At 40.5% G+C, this 22,536-nt stretch overlaps 1 protein-coding gene across 3 annotated transcripts; it reads left to right on the top strand.

Moving 5' to 3' along the window:
- The first annotated feature begins 17,127 nt into the window (after nt 1–17,127).
- On the top strand, nt 17,128–22,536 carry LOC123953569 (procathepsin L). 3 transcript variants are annotated; one of them, XM_046023956.1, is made up of 8 exons: nt 17,128–17,240; nt 18,812–18,948; nt 19,244–19,366; nt 19,463–19,609; nt 19,769–19,993; nt 20,667–20,832; nt 21,488–21,605; nt 22,380–22,536. In XM_046023956.1, exons 2-8 carry the CDS (start codon nt 18,823–18,825, stop codon nt 22,480–22,482), a joined length of 1,008 nt encoding a protein of 335 aa, XP_045879912.1. In that variant the 5' UTR covers nt 17,128–17,240; nt 18,812–18,822; the 3' UTR covers nt 22,483–22,536. The 3 variants fall into 3 exon arrangements, with proteins under 3 accessions (XP_045879912.1, XP_045879913.1, XP_045879911.1); XM_046023957.1 differs by having other exon boundaries at nt 17,229–17,363; XM_046023955.1 differs by lacking the exon at nt 17,128–17,240 and adding an exon at nt 17,247–17,408.

Genomic DNA, 22,536 nt, shown 5'->3' on the forward strand with positions numbered 1-22,536 from the left:
TTACCCTTTTCTTTTTTAACGTTTTTTGACTAGTTCATCTAAATATATATATTTTTTCTTTTTTTATTTTTATTTGTTTTATTTTTTTAATTTTTTTCTTTTTTTTTTTTTCTTTTTTTCTTTTTTTTTTTTCAGAACCTGTTTTTTATCCCCTTCCCCCCCCCCCCCACAATTTGGGGTCTCTTCTGATTTGGTTACAGCGCATTTTTCCGGGGTCTTTGCCACCCTATTAGTAGTTTATTTGCTCCTTCATATCCTCTTATCTGGACAAAATGACAAGGCGGAAAAAATCACCACAAACAAAAGAACAAGAGACAGTACCGAAGGCTAGGGACCTAATCAACACAGACATTGGTACTATGTCAGATCAAGAGTTCAGAATGACAATTCTGAACATTCTAGCCGGGCTCGAAAAAGGCATGGAAGATATTAGAGAAACCCTCTCTGGAGATATTAAAGCCCTTTCTGGAGAAATTAAAGAACTAAAGTCTAACCAAGTTGAAATCAAAAAAGCTATTAATGAGGTGCAATCAAAAATGGAGGCTCTCACTGCTAGGATCAATGAGGCAGAAGAAAGAATTAGTGATATAGAAGACCAAATGACAGAGAATAAGGAAGCCGAGCAAAAGAGGGACAAACAGCTACTGGACCATGAGGGGAGAATTCGAGAGATAAGTGACACCATAAGACGAAACAACATTAGAATAATTGGGATTCCAGAAGAAGAAGAAACAGAGAGGGGAGCAGAGGGTCTATTGGAGAGAATCATTGGAGAGAATTTCCCTAATATGGCAAAGGGAACAAGCATTAAAATCCAGGAGATGCAGAGAACCCCCCTCAAAGTCAACAAGAATAGGTCCACACCCCGTCACCTAATAGTAAAATTTACAAGTCTTAGTGACAAAGAGAAAATCCTGAAAGCAGCCCGAGAAAAGAAATCAGTAACATACAATGGTAAAAATATTAGATTGGCGGCAGACTTATCCACAGAGACCTGGCAGGCCAGGAAGAGCTGGCATGATGTATTCAGAGCACTCAATGAGAAAAACATGCAGCCAAGAATACTCTATCCAGCTAGGCTATCATTGAAAATAGAAGGAGAGATCAAAAGCTTCCAGGACAAACAAAAACTGAAAGAATTTGCAAACACCAAACCAGCTCTCCAGGAAATATTGAAAGGGGTCCTCTAAGCAAAGAGAGAGCCTAAAAGTAGTAGATCAGAAAGGTACAGAGACAATATACAGTAACAGTCACCTTACAGGCTACTAATGGCACTAAATTCATATCTCTCAATAGTTACCCTGAATGTTAATGGTCTAAATGCCCCAATCAAAAGACACAGGGTATCAGAATGGATAAAAAAACAAAACCCATCAGTATGTTGCCTACAAGAAACTCATTTTAGACGCGAAGACACCTCCAGATTTAAAGTGAGGGGGTGGAAAACAATTTACCATGCTAATGGGCATCAGAAGAAAGCTGGGGTGGCAATCCTTATATCAGATCAATTAGATTTTAAGCCAAAGACTATAATAAGAGATGAGGAAGGACACTATATCCTACTCAAAGGGTCTGTCCAACAAGAAGATCTAACAATTTTAAATATCTATGCCCCTAACGTGGGAGCAGCCAACTATATCAACCAATTAATAACAAAATCAAAGAAACACATCAATAATAATACAATAATAGTAGGGGACTTTAACACTCCCCTCACTGAAATGGACAGATCATCCAAGCAAAAGATCAACAAGGAAATAAAGGCCTTAAATGACACACTGGACCAGATGGACATCACAGATATATTCAGAACATTTCATCCCAAAGCAACAGAATACACATTCTTCTCTAGTGCACATGGAACCTTCTCCAGAATAGATCACATCCTGGGTCACAAATCAGGTCTCAACCGGTATCAAAAGATTAGGATTATTCCCTGCATATTTTCAGACCACAATGCTCTGAAGCTAGAACTCAATCACAAGACGAAAGCTGGAAAGAACCCAAATACATGGAGACTAAACAGCATCCTTCTAAAGAATGAATGGGTCAACCGGGAAATTAAAGAAGAATTGAAAAAATTCATGGAAACAAATGATAATGAAAACACAACAGTTCAAAATCTGTGGGACACAGCAAAGGCAGTCCTGAGAGGAAAATATATAGCGGTACAAGCCTTTCTCAAGAAACAAGAAAGGTCTCAAGTACACAACCTAACCCTACGCATAAAGGAGCTGGAGAAAGAACAAGAAAGAAACCCTAAACCCAGCAGGAGAAGAGAAATCATAAAGATCAGAGCAGAAATCAATGAAATAGAAACCAAAAAAACAATAGAAAAAATCAATGAAACTAGGAGCTGGTTCTTTGAAAGAATCAATAGGATTGATAAACCCCTGGCCAGACTCATCAAAAAGAAAAGAGAAAGGACCCAAATCAATAAAATCATGAATGAAAGAGGAGAGATCACAACTAACACCAAAGAAATAGACAATTATAAGAACATACTATGAGCAACTCTACGCCAACAAATTGGCCAATCTGGAAGAAATAGATGCATTCCTAGAGACATATAAACTACCACAACTGAACCAGGAAGAAATAGAAAACCTGAACAGGCCCATAACCAGTAAGGAGATTGAAACAGTCATCCAAAATCTCCAAACAAACAAAAACCCAGGGCCAGACGGCTTCCCAGGGGAATTCTACCAAACATTTAAAGAAGAACTAATTCCTATTCTCTTGAAACTGTTCCAAAAAATAGAAATGGAAGGAAAACTTCCAAACTCATTCTATGAGGCCAGCATCACCTTGATCCCAAAACCAGACAAGGATCCCACCAAAAAAGAGAACTACAGACCAATATCCTTGATGAACACAGACGCAAAAATTCTCGCCAAAATACTAGCCAATAGGATTCAACAGTACATTAAAAGGATTATTCACCACGATCAAGTGGGATTTATTCCAGGGCTGCAGGGTTGGTTCAACATCCGCAAATCAATCAATGTGATAGAACACATTAATAAAAGAAAGAACAAGAACCATATGATACTCTCAATAGATGCTGAAAAAGCATTTGACAAAGTACAGCATCCCTTCCTGATCAAAACTCTTCAAAGTGTGGGGATAGAGGGCACATACCTCAATATTATCAAAGCCATCTATGAAAAACCCACCGCAAATATCATTCTCAATGGAGAAAAACTGAAAGCTTTTCCATTAAGGTCAGGAACACGGCAGGGATGTCCATTATCACCACTGCTATTCAACATAGTATTAGAAGTCCTAGCCTCAGCAATCAGACAACAAAAAGAAATTAAAGGCATCCAAATTGGTAAAGAAGAAGTCAAACTATCACTCTTCGCAGATGATATGATACTATATGTGGAAAACCCAAAAGACTCCACTCCAAAACTGCTAGAACTTGTACAGGAATTCAGTAAAGTTGGTCAGGATATAAAATCAATGCACAGAAATCAGTTGCATTTCTGTACACCAACAACAAGACTGAAGAAAGAGAAATTAAGGAGTCAATCCCATTCACAATTGTACCCAAAACTATAAGATACCTAGGAATAAACCTAACCAAAGAGACTAAGAATCTATACACAGAAAATTATAAAGTACTCATGAAAGAAATTGAGGAAGACACCAAAAAATGGAAAAATGTTCCATGCTCCTGGATTGGAAGAATAAATATTGTGAAAATGTCTATGCTACCTAAAGCAATCTACACATTTAATGCAATCCCTATCAAAATACCATCCATTTTTTTCAAAGAAATGGAACAAATAATCCTAAAATTTATATGGAACCAGAAAAGACCTCGAATAGCCAAAGGAATATTGAAGAACAAAGCCAAAGTTGGTGGCATCACAATTCCGGACTTCAAGCTCTATTACAAAGCTGTCATCATCAAGACAGCATGGTACTGGCACAAAAACAGACACATAGACCAGTGGAACAGAATAGAGAGCCCAGAAATCGACCCTCAACTCTATGGTCAACTAATCTTCGACAAAGCAGGAAAGAATGTCCAATGGAAAAAAGACAGCCTCTTCAATAAATGGTGCTGGGAAAATTGGACAGCCACATGCAGAAAAATGAAATTGGACCACTTCCTTACACCACACACGAAAATACACTCCAAATGGATGAAGGACCTCAATGTGAGAAAGGAATCCATCAAAATCCTTGAGGAGAACGCAGGCAGCAACCTCTTCGACCTCAGCCGCAGCAACATCTTCCTAGGAACAACGGCAAAGGCAAGGGAAGCAAGGGCGAAAATGAACTATTGGGATTTCATCAAGATCAAAAGCTTTTGCACAGCAAAGGAAACAGTTAACAAAACCAAAAGACAGCTGACAGAATGGGAGAAGATATTTGCAAACGACATATCAGATAAAGGGCTAGTATCCAAAATCTATAAGGAACTTAGCAAACTCAACACCCAAAGAACAAACAATCCAATCAAGAAATGGGCAGAGGACATGAACAGACATTTCTGCAAAGAAGACATCCAGATGGCCAACAGACACATGAAAAAGTGCTCCACGTCACTCGGCATCAGGGAAATACAAATCAAAACCACAATGAGATATCACCTCACACCAGTCAGAATGGCTAAAATTAACAAGTCAGGAAATGACAGATGCTGGAGAGGATGTGGAGAAAGGGGAACCCTCCTCCACTGTTGGTGGGAATGCAAGCTGGTGCAACCACTCTGGAAAACAGCATGGAGGTTCCTCAAAATGTTGAAAATAGAACTACCCTATGACCCAGCAATTGCACTACTTGGTATTTACCCTAAAGATACAAACATAGTGATCCGAAGGGGCACGTGTACCCGAATGTTTATAGCAGCAATGTCTACAATAGCCAGACTATGGAAAGAACCTAAATGTCCATCAACAGATGAATGGATAAAGAAGATGTGGTATATATACACAATGGAATACTATGCAGCCATCAAAAGAAATGAAATCTTGCCATTTGCGACGACGTGGATGGAACTAGAGCGTATCATGCTTAGTGAAATAAGTCAATCGGAGAAAGACAACTATCATATGATCTCCCTGATATGAGGACATGGAGAAGCAACATGGGGGGGTAGGGGGATAGGAGAAGAATAAATGAAACAAGATGGGATTGGGAGGGAGACAAACCATAAATGACTCTTAATCTCACAAAACAAACTGGGGGTTGCTGGGGGGAGGTGGGATTGGGAGAGGGGGAGCGGGCTATGGACATTGGGGAGGGGAGGCGAACCATAAGAGACTATGGACTCTGAAAAACAACCTGAGGGTTTTGAAGGGTCAGGGGTGGGAGGTTGGGGGAACAGGTGGTGGGTAATGGGGAGGGCACGTTTTGCATGGAGCACTGGGTGTTGTGCAAAAAGAATGAATACTGTTACGCTGAAAAAATTAATAAAAAGGGAAAAAAAAAACAACAAAAAACTTGTCTCCTTAAAATTGACAAATTTTATTGTTTGTAAATGATACCTAAAAGCCGACAATAAAATGATTTTAAAGCCTACTTGTGTAAAAAGCAAATATTTAAATAATTTTAGATTTTTTAGCCTAAAAAAGTCTTTAGAGACCATCTGGTGTAACTTCTTCCTTTTATGTCATAGAAGTAAGGAAATGGAGGTCCACAGAGAGATAATATCACTTATTCAAAATTATATTGCCCGCTAGTGGTAGGACAACAACCCAGCACCCAGTCTTTTTAGATTTCTTTCTGTTCTGTCATCCTCCCCAGCACATTTAAACAGCAAATGTATCATGTCATCACACAACTCACAGGCATCATAAAATACTTTTTAGCTACATAGTAGTTTTAATTCTTAACACACCCCCATGGTGTTCAACCAGAGAGGCGGAACCAGTAAGAGGTATATATAGTAAGAGATTTACTGCGAGGAATTAGTTCATGCAATTGTGGGACCAGCTAGGCAAGTCCAAAATCTGTAGGGCAGGCCATGAAGAGAAACCTGCTAGAACTCTCCAGCACAACTAAGCCTATAGGTGAGATTTCTTTTTACTCAAGAAGGATTCAGTGCTGCTCTTAAGATCTTTCAACTGATTGCCTATCAGGCCCACCCAGGGTATCTGGGGTAATTTCCCTTATTTAAAGTCAACTGAGCTGGACTTTTATCAGCACAGCCAACACCTAGATTAGTGTTCAATTGAATAACTAGGGATTATAGCCTACCCAGATTGGCACATAAAACTGACCATCACATCCATGTAATAAACATGATACTACCACTTCCATTTTTCCACCAAGGGAATGGAAGCACAGAGTACTTAAATCATTTACCTAAGGGCACACAGCCATCTAACACTTGGCTTTTCAGTTGTAAAATGGTTACCAATTCCTACCTCTCATGATTTTTGGGAGGAATAACTAAACTAAATCCATTCTAACTGTGTCCATAAAGTCTCTGGCACATTGGGTTCTCAATGTTGTAAAACAGCAATCAGATCACATTTTTCTTATAAATGAGACGATTTACAAATTCTGAGGAAATGGACATTTTCATTTCCTATAGGTGGGAATATACATTGGAATAACTTTCTTCAGTAAGTAGTTCCATTTTCAGAAGTTAGTTTTATAATATTTGCATACACTCATAAAAACATATGTATAAGGGGCACCTGGGTGGCTCAGTTGGCTAAGCATCTGCCTCTTGATTTCAGCTCGGGTCATGATCTCAGGGTTGTAAGATCAAGTCCCATGTCAGCTCTGTGCTGGGCATGGAGCCTGTTTGAGACTCTCTCTCCCTCTCCCTCTGTCCCTCCCCCATATCTACCTCTCTCTCTCTCTCTCTCTCTCTCCTTTCCTCTCTCTCTCTCTTCCCCTCTCTAAAAGAAAAAAAGATACATGTGCAAAAATACTCATTGCAGTAGTGTTTGTAAATGAAAGATAAATCTAAATGTTCATCGTTAAGAGAAAAGGAAAGCACTAAAGTCATTATGATATGGGTGAATACTGGAATGCTCTATATACTGTCATGGAAAGATACCTATGCTATAGTAATAGCTTAAAATAGAAGAGTTTATACTATTTGATGCTATTTATGATCTTAGACATTTTGCCAGTTCCTTTGGTGGTGGGCTGGGGATGGATTTCAAGCCAATTCTGCTAAGATGAACATTTTGCCTCCTGAGAAGAACTCTAACGTAGTGATGTTTTAGTTAAAACTTCAAAGTTTGCTCCACATGCCTCCACCTGTTCTCTCAGATTGGAATACCAATCCTTGTTTTCTCTGTGAATGCAGGAGGACCTGCAAAGTTAATAATGAGGTCACCACAGGAACACTTTGGGCAGAGAGGTAGATAGACTCAATGGCACAATGAGGTGACTCCTTGAAAACAGAGGCCAGACACCAGGTCTCAACAGAATGAGCTAGAGCTGAACTAGGTGATAGATAACAGGTCCTAGAGTTTGGGCAGAAATACCCAAATCCACCAGGCACATTTGATCTATGATGAATATGATGCAGCCTTGGTTGGAATGTCTTTTATTTCATTCAGAAGTCATTCAGGACTTCTGCTTTTCTTGATGAAATCTAGAGAAGAGGCTGCTGTAGTTTCTCAGGCTCCCCCTGTCAGGGGGATGGGATGCTACATGGAAACCTCACTATAAAATAACAAACTGCCAGATTTCCACGTCAATGGCAAATAAAGAAAGTGCAAGTCCAAAGGTATTATCCAAAGGTACCTACTGCTTCATTGGATGTAAGCTTCCCCAGTGCAGGGAGTGCATCAGTGTTTGCTCCTCTTTGATTCCTCAGCACAGGACTTGACATAAAGGGACTCAGTAAGGATTCATAGAATGAATGCATGGCAAAACATCATTTCCTGAATTCAGCTGATGAAGCAGCAGAAGGCAAGCTGAGGACAAAGCTCAAGCTGACACCCCACAACCCCCTCTCCCACTCCCAGGTGGAATATGTGTGACATTCCTCAGGGAAACCCTGGCTGCCCTAAAGCTAAGGGAAGGAGAAACAAATGGTTAACTTTATAGAGATTATAGTCTTGCAGGACTTGAGTATCTTTCAATTTACAAATGTCTTAGTGATTTATAAGAAAAAAGCATTCTCATCAATAATCTAACTTCCCAAAAGGAAATGTAGATGAAATTAAATGTCCTTTTAATCTGCAGCTCACTGACAAATACTGAGGCAGTCCAAGTATAATGGTCCTCCAGAAAGCGCCCAACTGGGTTTTTTTAAAGATTTTATTTATTTATTTATTTGTTTGAGAGAGAGAGCACAAATGCACAGCAAAGGGAAAAGCAGGCTCCCCACTGAGGAAGGAGTCCAATGTGGGTCTCAATCCCAGGGCTCTGGAATCATGACCTGAGCCAAAGGCAGAGGCTTAACTGACAGAGCCACCCAGGCATCCTCCCAACTGTCTTAATGTTAATATGCTTTGCCTTAGGGAAAAACAACCTTAATCTGACAATGGCAAGGCCTCCAGTATATTATAGGTCCATGAAAGTTCTTTTGAAAACTTCCCTTTTCCTTATCTCCCCCCAACTGCCAAGTATATAATCAGTCACCCCTCACAAACCCCTTTGGCACAGCAGCTTTCTGTCCAGGTCCTGTCCCCATGCATTAATAAGATCACCATTTTGCACCAAAGGTGTCTCAAGATTTCTTTTTTGGTTGTCAGCTCTGGACCGCACCCCACCAAGCCTCACCTACATTCCAGTACTACATCACAGACATCATACTATCATTATCCAGAGCCCCTGCCCTTCCCTAATGCCTTATATAAAGTCCCCAGGAAGAACAGAGTGCAGGTCATTTGCAAAGGAAGAAATGGAGAGGACACCCAGTCCCACACACCTGGCTAGAGAGCTGGTGGTAAGGGCAAGGGCCAGTCTTTTGTGCCAGTCTTGGCTCAGGTCTGAAGCTCTCAGCCAGTGCTGTGCAAATTAAGCTAAACTCCTCAAGACCCTTGTCTTATACCTACCACTTTTCCTCAGGTGGAATGGAAGCATATTTTACAATTCTATCACTGTTCTTAGAGGATTTCAAATGCATTCATCAGTCCAAGTGAATCCCTAAAGGGGAGAGCTTCCTAGGACAATAAGGTAAAAAATTTAAAGAAATCTGGCAGAGGACCATCTGCAATGGGAAGAATGGAAGCTCCCATGGTTTTATGGTTATTGAGAACTTTCCCCTGAATCAAGTTACACACTCCTTTAATGCCTTACAGTAGGATTCTAAATATGTAAGAATGGTCAAAGCCATAAGCATGGTCAGTACACACTTATCTCAATGACAACAATTTTTGCTGCCATGTTAGTGTGACTTTGGGTTGAATTATTTTGCAATAATTCATTGTGCCATTGAGTCTATCTACCTCTCTGCCCAAAGTGTTCCTATGGTGACCTCATTAGTAATCTTCGCAGGTCCTCCTGCATTCACAGAGAAAACAAGGATTGGTATTACAATCTGAGAGAACAGGTGGAGGCATGTGGTGCAAACTTTTGTATATTTCTCAGTAATTTTTGGTTGAATTTTCAAGGGACAAATTCTATAAATGGCTGCATATAACATTCATGTTATCTCATTTCATTTTTAATACAACCTTATGAGGTCATTAGTATTACCCACATTTTATAATGCGTGAAACCAGGGCTTGGAGAAAGTAAATTATTTGTGCAAAGTTTATGCCTACTGAAGATGAGATTGGAGTTATCTACATTCCAAAGACAGGGCAATCAGGTGGTAAATTGGGTTCAGACGTACTGAAAATTGTTATTGGTCTGTCACTTTTCCATGGACTGTTTTAATGCAGATATGGTTGTAACATTGAAAGATTTTATAATAGAAGCTTTGTGATGTTCTGTAATTTCAGTGTTCAAAGTTTAGTATTTACAGCAGACATCCTTATTTATCAGCTCTCCTACCTACTTACCAAAATAATAAACAAACAAAAAATCATTAATGGTTTTTCATCATTTCTTCAATCCAAAAAGGTAAAACAAATGAAATTCAGGTAAGTACCCAATTTTTTCCCTTTCACAAATTGGGCAAAACTTCCAAATCATCTGTTTTTATTTATTTATTTTTAAAGATTTTATTTATTTATTTGTCAGAGAAAGAGAAAGCACAATCAGGGGGAAAAGCAGACAGAGGGAGAAGCAGGCTTCCCACTGAGTCAATGTGGGACTCGATCCCAGGACCCCAATATCATGACTGTGGCTGAAGGCAGATGCCCAGCTGAGTGTCCCTAAATCATCTGTTTTTAGATGGCAAACTCCCATTGTGCTTACAGAAAGCTTTCTTCATTGTGCTCAGCAGGGGGAAATACAACAATATTACACCAAATGACTTAATTATGGTAGTATTCTTGGAAATCGCTGGATTAAACACTTGATTAATATGAGTCCTATCTCAACGCTCATTTTTACCATTTCTCTCATGCACCTCCAACTATATCTTTTTCTCCTCAATGAACCACTAGGGTTCACCATGAAGTGGAACAGCAGAAAAGGGTCTCTACTCCCTGGGATCAGGAAAGCAATAGTAGCCACTTGGTTTACCATCCCAAGGGGCCACTCACAGGGACTATTTTCACTGCCCTGGTGAACTCCAGCAGAGTTATAGAATCCACAAGCACCCTAAGGATTGGGGTGCTCAGGACTTAAGAGACACTTGATGGCTAGTTTCTGTGTTAGGGATCTCTACGCTGCCTGTGGCATTTCTAAGCATCTCAAGGACAGTGAAAAGGATCTAGGATTTCTGTATCCTGGGAGCCAGAGAAGTTTTCCAAGTATACCTGAGACCCACTGAGTCTGGGCCAAGTGTAGGGTCTTCATGGAGTTTAATCAAATTGGCAATGATTCCTTTCTTGGTCAAATAATTGCCATTTTGCAGTGATATTTACATTTGCAGTGATATCTATCACATTCTGGGGAACCTCAGTACTATAAAACAAAGTCTTTGTCCCTCAAGACACTTTAGTTGGGGAGACAAGACATGTAACTTAGTTTTGCTTGTCGTCCTGATACAACTAAAACACTTTTCTCACGTCATTCAAATGATTTTTTACTTCCATTTCCCTCTTTGAATTTAAGGGAAAACTCTTCTTTACTACTTTCCAAATTCTTTCTATCAAATTCCACTTACTTTCCACAGAGTCATGCAAACCATCACTGGATACCATCAGTGAGCATTGCATGCCAATAACTTCTATATTGAGCTCATGGAAATTTATAAACTGGGAAAGTGTTTGCAGGGGGTAGGGCACTGTGCAGAGGGATGTGTAGATTTAGAAGACAACATGCCATTTCCACAGTGTAGATGCTAATTAGCTTTGGAATTGCCACCTTATGTGATCTTGCTCCCTGGATGAGAAACCTGGGATGATAGGAAGGAAACACTCAGGCAAGACAACCAGACTCCAAGCCTTACTAATTCAGTGTGTAGTGTGGCTACACACTGGGGGGAGCTGGTCATTCTGCATCGTGCCTGATTTATCCTCCTAGAATAAAAGAATATCATCTGGGCATAGGATTCTGTTAATAATAAAATGTATTTAAAAGAAGTAGTTGTTGGGGCGCGTGAGTGGCTCAGTGGGTTAAAACCTCTGCGTTCAGCTCAGGTCATGATCTCAGGGTCCTGGGATGGAGCCCCACATAGGGCTCTCTGCTCAGCAGGGAGCCTGCTCCCCGCCCCCCCCCGCCCCCTCTCTGCCTGCTTCTCTGCGTACTTGTGATCTCTGTCTGTCAAATAAATAAAGAAAATCTTAAAAAAAAAAAAAAGTAGTTGTTGCTTCCTTGGATCAGGACTGGCTATTCTATTCTGAACTCTTACATGCTATTTCATCGGACCATTCATGAAGACCAGTGATCTTATAGAAAAATCAGATTCTTTATGTTTTTTAAGATTGTATTTATTTATTTGAGAGAGAGAGAGCGTGCGTGTGCATGAGCAGGGTGAAGGGCAGAGGGAGAAGCAGAGTCCCCACTGAGCAGACAGCCTGATGTGGGACTCCATTCCTGGACTCCATGATCATGACCTGAGCTGATGACAAAGGCTTACCTAACTGAGCCACCCAGGCACCCCAAATTCCTTATTCACAGAGTGAGTTAGTTCTCAAAAATAAAAGCTGGGTTCTTTGGTGGACACTATGGATTTGAGGATTAAGTTTAGACATACTCAAGACTACAGTTACAGGTCTGCTTTGAGGACAATGAAACCAAGATAAGAAGGCAGCAACTACTGGGTGGTGGGTGGTGGGTGGTGGATAGCAACAGGCAAGGGCAGAGAGGGAACACAGGACAAAAGAGAAAACAAGGGTAAACCACCAGCGTGGTGTCAGTAACTCAGCAAAATTACCAAAGCTTCTATTTAAAATATTTCCCTGATTTTGATTTTGAAGGAATTATATAGCAAATTGGGGATGTTTGATTGCACAGGTTTATTTCCTTTTCATGGTCTCAAATTTTTTAAGAAGAATGCTTTTTTTCTATGTGTGTTTCTAGAATTAGCGAATGAATGAACCTCACTTTTTTAATACCTGAGCTTCTCAAAACTATTAATCACTGAAGCATTGTCATCAGAGACAGGCTTCAAATCTTACAATGAATTGATCACAGCTAAGGTAACAGAGCTTTTGTTTTTGAGAAATGATTAAGCAAGGAAACACTCAGGAGGCACAGGACAAAACATCTTCCTGGAAGCTGGTGGGGCAGGAAGATGTGGAGGCCCAGCCTAGTGAGGGCAGCAATGCCTTCTGCATGGCTCACCTGTCTTCCTCTCCTTTCAGCCTGATGACAGGTAAATCTACATCGAAGTCCAAGTGGTAGCCTAGCCCTAGGGAACTTTGACACTTTATCTCACCATGGCCTCTATGCTTACTTTCCACTTCTCCTGCTGCCCCCTGTCACCCAGAACCCAGATTGCCAAGTAAGTGATGGGGGCTAGGGCTGAGGGAAGAGGGCAAAGTCCCCTAAAGCCAGCTTCCTTTCCTTTTCTAAACTCTGCTGTCCTAAATTACATTTAAGTTCTTTCTTCACTATAGAGAAGAACCTGAATCACCTTTGATTTTTGTATACCCCATGCTGTGACCATCTTCATCTATAAAATGGGGTATACAATAGCACCCCTGTCCTAGGGCAGTGATTCTCAAAGTGGGTCCTCTGACCAGTAGAACCAGCATTGCTTTGGAATTTCTTAGAGAAGCAAATTCTCAAACCCCTGCCAGACCCACTGTATCAGAAACTGATTCAGAAACTGATGGAGGTCAGCAATAAGTTTTCCCAAGCCCCCAGGGAATTCAGATGCTCACTCAAGTTTGAGAACCACTGTCATAGAGTTGTTGTGAAGAATAAATGACAGAGCAGCTAGAACATGCTCAGAACGGCACCTGACACCCAGTGTTATTTAGCTGTTGCTATCTTCATTTGGTCAATATCATCATCATCTTCACAATTACCATCATTGCAGTTATCTTTTCTAATAATACTTTAGTTTCCAGGAAATTGGTACTCTCCTATGGAGATGCTTTTCCTGTGGAATAAACCCCTGGCACATGTATGTGCAAGGTGACTCTTAGTAGCACAAATGATATTACCATAGGGAGGGGATCTTACTATAATGATTCAGGGTATCATGGGGGGAAAATTTAAGAACATACATTTGTAAGGAAAGACTTTATTAACAGGAACAGTTGCCATAGGGAGATGCTCAATGCCCAAACCAGAAATGTCTTCAGGAAGGGATGAGGGAGCAATGCTTTCACATGCAGAGATGCTGGAATAGATGGCTGTGGAAAGAGTAAGGGGGGTGGGGAGGAATAGGTAATAAAAGCGGCTGTGTGGGAGTCTTGAAACAAAAAACTGTGTCAAACATTGCACTAACAGGAGAGTCAAGGCAGGAAATGTCTGTAGTAAGGGACATGAACAGAGTGGGAAGTTCACACAGTTTAGAGCATAGCTGTCCTAGTCAAGCCAGTCTATATTAAACAAAAAGTTGATCAGCCTTATAAAAAGAAACTAGTTTTTATTTATGTCATGTTGCAGTTGACTAAATAATGGCCCCCAAAGATATCAGATCTTAATCCTTTGAACCTGTAAATGGTACTTTACCATGGCAATATTTTGCAAACGTGATTAAGGATTGTGAGAGGGAAAGATAACCTGGATTACCTGGATAGGCTGTAAATGCAATCACAAGGGTTCTTGTAAGAGGGAGGTAGAGGGAAATTTGACAGAGACAAAAGAGGAGAAGTCAATGTGACAAAAGAGGCAGAGATGGGGTGATGTGCCACAGGCCAAGGAGTGACTAAAGCCACCAGAAGTTGGAAGAGAACAGGTTCTGCCCTAGAGCTCCAGGGGGAGCACAGTCCTGTAACAACTGATTTGCAACTTAGGTGATGTGACTTTGTACTTCTGCCCTCCATAACTGTGAGAGTACAAATTCCTGTTGTTTTCAGCCACCAATTTTATGGAAATGTGTTGTAGCAGCCATTAGAAACTGATACATCTTGTTTCATGAAACGACTGGTTTTTTTGTTGTTGTTGTTTTGGGTTTTTTTTGTTTTGTTTTGTTTTGTTTGTTTGTTTTTCAGATTTAAGGAAGAGATTCTCTGGCAACCAAAGGAGAGTTTGTGGATTATCTTCTTGGTGGTGGGGAAAATCCCACAAGGTCAGCTCTTTTGTTACGTACTATATCAAGATGTTTTGCCATAATCTCATTTAAATGATATTGGTCATAGCTGTGCTCATATGCTGTAAAATCAAGATTATTGTAGTTAATCTCAGATTTTAAAATGGAAAGGCTGAGCTTCAGTGAAGCTGTTAGTGAAGTTACATGTAGAATGTGTCAGGAGAGGACAGTGAGCACAAAGTAAAAGTTTAACTAATTCTTGTTAATTGATTTACTTAAGGAATTGCTATTTAACTGTATAGGAAAAACAAGGTTACAGAAGCTCAAAAAATTATTTCATAAGTGGTTTCATATGAACATCTATCATAAACAGGCTCTTTTTCATGAAATTATAAATTGTAATAAATAATTCTACAAATGGACAGTTGTCTGGACAATGTTTTTAAGAATAAGTCTTAGCTCATCGAATTTAAACAAATTGGAGCAGTTATTATTTTGGGGAGAGTTGTTAAGTGGCCCCAGGGTCTTGAATAACATTAAGTTAGATTGTTTAAAATTTCCAGAGATAAAGTAAAAAATTACATCCTGTTTTACTGGTGAGCCAAAGAAATCTAGACATGCACATAAGAATATATTTTCACAAAGACAGCATTTAAAATAGGAATTGGGAAATTCTAACAACTGAGTTTTATCAAAGTCAGAGAGAGCTAAGTCTTGGTCGCTTGACTAAAATGTGACTATTTTAATATTAGCACCCATCTAAGTTGTTTTGCAAAGGAATAGCAACAGAATAAGAAGAAAAGGAACACAGTGGTTAGTAATACACATTTCTGTAATGCATATTTAACAGATTATGTATAAGTGTATGTTATGAGTTGGAGCAATATCTTCCACTCTCTTGCTTAAATGGCTATCTCCTATAATTCTCCTAAATTTAGATATTTCTTGATTTAATTTTAGGTTTTGAGCATAACTGCAATAGAGGCCATTTCACCCTCCATTGATTTTGTATCACATTCCAGCAAGCAAAGATGATGCCATTCTTTGGAGCAGCACCTGCCAGGCAGCCTTCCGCCAGACTATTGCCTAAAGTGCAGGCATTCACAGGGCAGCAGGTTTTTCCACCCTGTGCAATCTTAAAGAGCTGTGACCCAAGGGCAACTGTAAAACCCACATGTCCTAGAATAATTTAAATTTCTTGTGATTGACTGAGTTAACAAACAATGGCCAGACTTTACAGGACAAAGAACTCTGACCCACAAAAGAAACCTCTCAGGCAACTGTCACTTAACAATCAGGTCTTGCTGAATGGCTATCAGTTTCTCTTTACCTCCTCTTCCAAAGCAAGACCAACCAGAGAAATCCAAATATTCTCCCCAAACCAATCACATAAAATGAGATTCCATTTCTAGTTATTTCTCCTCCAGCTTCCCCATGACAACAGCCTCTTACAGGAGCCTCTCTCTTTTTTCATAATTAAAGTTTTCTTCACTCAGGCTGTTTTTGAATGGTCTCCTTTTTGTATTATGTGGGTGGTCTTCATTTATTTCCACATGTATTGACCACCATGATTACTTTTTTTTTTTTTAAGGATAAAACAAAAAACCAAAGACCAGCCATATGCAATATACTTTTGTAACTACTTAAGAACTTGGGGCCCTTAGCTGTGTGTGAGATGAAAAGGACTCTCCTTTTAAAGGACATAAAATGAAATTTGTAGTTATTGTTGACTTTTAAAAATATTTGTCTGATTTTGCTTCTACAAAGACTTAATTTAATTTTAACTAACTACAAATTGGCATGCACTATGACTCCATTTCTGTAAAAAGAAAAACATATATATAAAGATATGCCTAGAAAAGAGGAAGGAGAGGATAGGGGTGTTCATTTTCTAAAACATACTTTCTACAATGAGTGTTTCTTATGCAATTAAAAAAAGAAAATTTTAGAAGCATTTCTGAATTAATTTCCTTAAATCTCTACATACAGTTGACCCTCGAACAACACAGTTTGAAATGTGGATAGGGGTGTTCATTTTCTAAAACATACTTTCTACAATGAGTGTTTCTTCTGCAATTAAAAAAAGAAAATTTTAGAAACACTTCTGAATTAATTTCCTTAAATCTCTACATACAGTTGACCCTTGAACAACACAGGTTTGAAATCTGGAATTCAGTTACATCCATATTTCTTTTGATAAATACACTAGAATACTGTAACTGTATTTTTTCTTCATTACTATTTTTTGTAACATTTTCTTTTTTCTAGCTTACTAATAAGAATACAATATATAATACATACAACGTACAATATATGTTGCCCTCCCCCGCAACATCCCCGGGCCCACCAAAGCAGGTCCCAGCTGCCCTGGGACAAGTTGAGACCGAGCCCAGTCACGCGCTGGGAGTCCCACGCATGGAGGCCCTGCCCCACAGGCCGCCGCAGCCAATCGCCGGCGGGCAGGCGGTAAGGGCGGGGCCGAGCGGACAGAAATCCAGAGACCTTAAAGGCTGAGTCAGGAGCAACTGCGTCAGAATCCCAAGCCTCGGCTATTTGGAAGGGCTACGTGCGTCTGTGAAGTGCGCCTGCGCAGCTGTGGACGCCGTAGGTCAGCGTCTCAGTGTGGGGACCCACCGCGTCGGGGACAGGGACTAAAGGAGGGGGTCCACCCCGGGGCTCGGGCGAGGGGCGGGTGCGACCCGCGTAAATAAGAGCATCTGCGTCTTTGGAGGTGAGGCGGCTGAGTCGACGCTGCTTGGATCCTGGAAGCCTTGAGGTGGGAAGTCGGGGGAGGACGGTTTGGGGAACGCAGGGAGGCGCTGAGACCACTGGGAGGCCCTGGGCTGTGCAGGAATCGGTCCGCCTCTGCGCCGTGGCGGGCACAGGTCCGATAGCTGGGCCGCCGCGGGACCCGGCCTGGCTAAGGAGTTACATGGCAGCCTGAGTTACGCACTGGCTGCGGGGCCCGGCACTCCTTGCACGGCCGTGCATCAACATCCTCTGGAAGCTGAGAGCATCGAGCCGGATGGAGAGCGCTCCCCCCGCCCCGCCGCCCGGCAGGCCCGGCCCCGCCCCGCCTGGGACCGTGATCTGAGCCCTGGCAGAGCCTTGGCCCCAGGTCGGGGTCGGGAACTGGGGGCTTGGGACTCCTTTGTGCCTCGTGACCACGTCCTCGATTTAGGGGAGTGAATGGGAGTGTTGGCGGCAGAGGCCAAATGTGGGGAGTGCGCACTCCTGCCCAACTTCTTGGGAAGGCCTTCCAGAAAGTTTTTAGTGCAAGAAACGGCGGTTCGAAGATCTGACCCGCGACGTGCTGTACATTAGTCTAAAGTGTGAGGTGGCTACCTAAGTCTTGGGGGTTCCTTGCCCTTACTTGCAATCAGGTGTCCTGATAAATAAGATTTCCTGGGTCACCTCGGTATTTTCAGTAAATAACTTGGACCAGCAGTTTCTTAGTTGCTCTAAGATTCTGAGACTCCTATCAAAATCTAAATTGTCACTGCGCTGTTACAATGAAGTCAGTTTCAATTCCTACAGCACTTGTCAGCCTGTTTTTCAGTTGATGTCTGAATCATACCTCCACTGTTTAAGTCGTTGGCCTGTTTTTCTCCACCCACATCCATAGCTTTCTTCACAGACCTGTAAATATTTGGGAAGATGATTTAAGTGTTTTTACTCCACAGCATCTCAGGACAAAATAGGATGGCTTCTTAAAAAGGATCCATCTCAGTATTATGCCTCCATCAGAAAGGATGAATACCCAACTTTTGTAGCAACATGGACGGGACTGGAAGAGATTATGCTGAGTGAAATAAGTCAAGCAGAGAGAGTCAAGTATCATATGGTTTCACTTATTTGTGGAACATAACAAAGAACATGGAGGACATGGAGAGATGGAGAGGAGAAGGGAGTTGAGGGAAATTGGACGGGGAGATGAACCATGAGAGACTATGGACTCTGAAAAATAACCTACTATGGACTCTGAAAAATAACCTGAGGGTTTTGAAGGGGCGGGGGCCGGGGGAGGTTGGGGAACCAGGTGGAGGGTAATAGAGAAGGGCAAGTATTGCATGGAGTACTGGGTGTGGTGCAAAAACAATGAGTACTGTTACACTGAAAATAAACTAAAAAATAAAAAGAATCCATCACATTGAATATTCATTTCATTCTCTTTACTAGGTTTTTGAAACATGAATCCTTCACTCTTCCTGACTGCCCTTTGCTTGGGAATAGCCTCAGCAGCTCCAGAACTGGACCAAAGCTTAGATTCACAGTGGTACCAGTGGAAGGCAACGCATAGGAGATTATATGGCATGGTTGGTAACATGAAACTGTTCAGAGGGACCAGGAGAGAAAGGCCCTCCTTGCTGGGAGTTTATAGGTAGAGAGTAGCATCCAGAGGTCAGCTTTTACCAAGGCAGTAACTTAATGGCACCCATTATTGAGTATAATATGGGCATAATTCCTGTTGTATTGTTGGAGAACAGCTCCAGCAGAAATATAAAGCCATTCCTGGCTATAGTTTTTCTCCCGATCTGTCTGCAAATCCATTTGGTGAGGATGGGCTCTGTTTTAAGTAGAAATAAAGGTAAATTACATACTTGCCTCTAGAATGAAGAAGGTTGGAGGAGAGCAGTGTGGGAGAAGAATATGAAAATGATTGAATTGCATAATCGGGAATACAGCCAAGGGAAACATGGCTTCACGATGGCAATGAATGCTTTTGGTGACATGGTGAGTGTAGCTTGGATTGCTGAACTTTCTGTGCTTCCTCTCTGTACTTCAGCAGAATAACCTCATTTTTTCAACATTTTACTTACTTTCCTTAAGACCAATGAAGAATTCAGGCAGGTGATGAATGGCTTTCGAAACCAGAAACACAGGAAAGGGAAAGTGTTCCAAGAACATCTCTTTGCTGAGATCCCCAAATCTGTGGATTGGACTCAAAAAGGCTATGTAACTCCTGTGAAGAATCAGGTATGATGATATTAGGTCTCCTTCTAAGAGTAAAGCCAAAAAGAATTAGTGTCCTAGCTTTAGTGGACTGGAATGACATCAGTTTGCTTTTTTGTTTTAAGAATATTTAGGTATATGGGCTATTGTTGTCTTGTAAACTGATAACTTTTTTATTTTCAGGGTCAGTGTGGTTCTTGTTGGGCTTTTAGTGCAACTGGTGCTCTTGAAGGACAGATGTTCCGGAAAACTGGTAAACTTGTGTCGCTGAGTGAGCAGAACCTGGTGGATTGCTCTCGGTATCAAGGCAATCAGGGCTGCAGTGGTGGCCTGATGGATTTTGCCTTCCAATATATTAAGGACAACGGAGGCCTGGACTCAGAGGAATCCTATCCTTATCTTGCAAGGGTAAATGGAGTTCCTTATCTTGTTATTCCAGCCCTCCTCTTGAAAGTTGTATTGAACATTTTCAAAGATAACAGGCACTTTATTCAGCATTCACATTTTAGACGTAAACTGACAGAAAACGGCCACTATAAATTATCAGCTTTTGCACAGGTTCTCTGAATAGATGGTTAGTGTGTAGCTCTTCTTATTTCTATGTAACTTGGAGACTTTATATACCATTATGGACATAATCTCCATAGTGTAAGATTTCTTACGGACAGGTAGACTTGGGTTTCACTGAAAAAAACATACTGCTGATTTGCCCTTTCAAATCAGCCAGTACTGTTTTGCTGTTGACTTACAAGAGTTGACTTGGAAATCATTAAGCTGCAAACTATGGGACCAGGAAGGGAAACAAACTATAAAAGACTCTTAATCTCAGGAAACAGAGGGTTGCTGGAGGGTGGAAGGGGAGGGATAGGGTGGCTGACTTACGGACATTGGGGAGGGTATGTGCTATGGTGAGTGCAGTAAATTGTGTAAGACTGATGATACACAGACCTGTACCCCTGAAGCAAATAATACATTATATGTTAATGAAATTTTAAAAAAAAATGCAAACTGCTGAGTCCTGAGGTCCTAGAACTCATGATCAGCTTCTAGTGATCGTTTCTTTCCCCTTTACCTTTAAAAGGACACAGATAGCTGTAACTACAAGCCTGAGTATTCTGTTGCCAATGACACTGGCTTCGTGGACATCCCTCAACGAGAAAGGGCCCTTATGAAAGCCGTGGCAACTGTAGGACCCATCTCTGTTGCTATTGATGCAGGCCATCAATCGTTCCAGTTCTATAAATCAGGTAGGTGTTGATATTTTTACTGTAGAAATTTAGGCAAGCAAAATTGGAAAACACTGCAGTTGACTTTTTGGTTTGGAGTCCTGCTTTCCAAGACTGTAGAATTTTGAGTGAGCCTTTAATAATAGTGATGTTTCCATTTGACATACTTTAGGCATTTTCTCATGACAGACTCTTCTTAAATATTTTTAAATGGCTATGTAATTCCATAAATACAAATAATTGACATAACTACTGTCCAATTGTTGGACCTTTTTTTTAAAAACATGTTTACTTAGAACTGTAAAGAACCCAGTGGCACAAGTGTTGTGTTTGTTTTGTGCTACTTCCTTTTAAGAATAGAAAGGATTATGTTAAATAACAGGAGTGGCTAAATCATCTTAGCCTTTGTAACTAGATCTTACCTTTAGAAATCTTTGTATTTTTCCAAGAAGAAAATATCTTGGATTTAGTTTAATTTTGATTCCTAGTGAGTTGAGTTTGACTTTTCCTTTTTTTATGAGCCATAACAATTTTTTGGTAAATATTTAAGTGTTTGGAATTCGTTTATAACATTTAATTGAATTTTGAGATGTCTTTCTTAACTGGTAGATAGGGTGAGTTACTGTCATGTGTCCCTTGGAGCTTCTTACCCTGACATTGAATTTTATTCTCCTAGGCATTTATTTTGATCCAGATTGCAGCAGCAAAGACCTGGATCATGGTGTACTGGTGGTTGGCTATGGCTTTGAAGGAACAGATTCAAATAACAATAAATTTTGGATTGTCAAGAACAGGTATAAAACTCCAAATGTTATATATATTAAATTGAAAAGGACATGCTTGTTTGGAATCAGTATTTGATTTCAAGTCCAAAAAAGTTCAACTTCGAAATCCCAGAAGTCTTTCCCCCACTTAAGAGTGAACATGCTGATATTTTTATAAAAGTAAAACCTGCTGATGTTTGATTACAAGATTCTGTAGCAAGAGTGTTGGAATTACAATGTATTTGTAACATTACATTTCTAAATTCTAATTTTTTTTTTTACTCATAAATAAATTGGGCCCCAAGAGTTTCAGATAAAGTATGTTGCACTTATAGAGTTAAGGGCTAGTTTCCTTTTTCTGTGTCCAGTTTTTCAGCAAGATACACTGAGCACAAATAACGGCTGACTCTTTAAGTTGGAAAGATTTTCCAAGAGTCCAGTGGGCTCTGTGCATCCTTCCTGTTATCATTTGGGGTCCTGCCATTTTATGCTACTTTCCAACTCTCCAAAGCTTTGAGGGTTGTCAGGATCTAAGTTTTTGCCACTAAAATTCTTTAACTGAGATGAGTTATAAGATAGCATGTAGAAATAGATTGGTATGTTGGAATTGTACCTCTGCTTCAGTTTCCTATCTTTAAATGTTAAGAATTCATGGGAATTAGCATGCTTGCTAGTATATGTAACAGTAATTAGAATAGTGCCTGGTAAGTGGAAAGTCCTATTTTAATTATTAACTATTATTATTAATGAAGTTAATGTGTACTTGATTCTTTGTATAAAACAGAAAATACGCTCTTCTTTCAGTTGGGGTCCAGAATGGGGCTGTAATGGCTACGTAAAAATGGCCAAAGACCAGAACAACCACTGTGGAATTGCCACAGCAGCCAGCTATCCCACTGTGAGCTGATGGACCAGGAGATTAGAGGACTTGAAGACAGCGTATCTGGGGGAATTTTATCTT

The sequence above is a fragment of the Meles meles genome, chromosome 11, assembly GCF_922984935.1.
Source record: "Meles meles chromosome 11, mMelMel3.1 paternal haplotype, whole genome shotgun sequence".
Lineage (NCBI taxonomy): Eukaryota > Metazoa > Chordata > Mammalia > Carnivora > Mustelidae > Meles > Meles meles.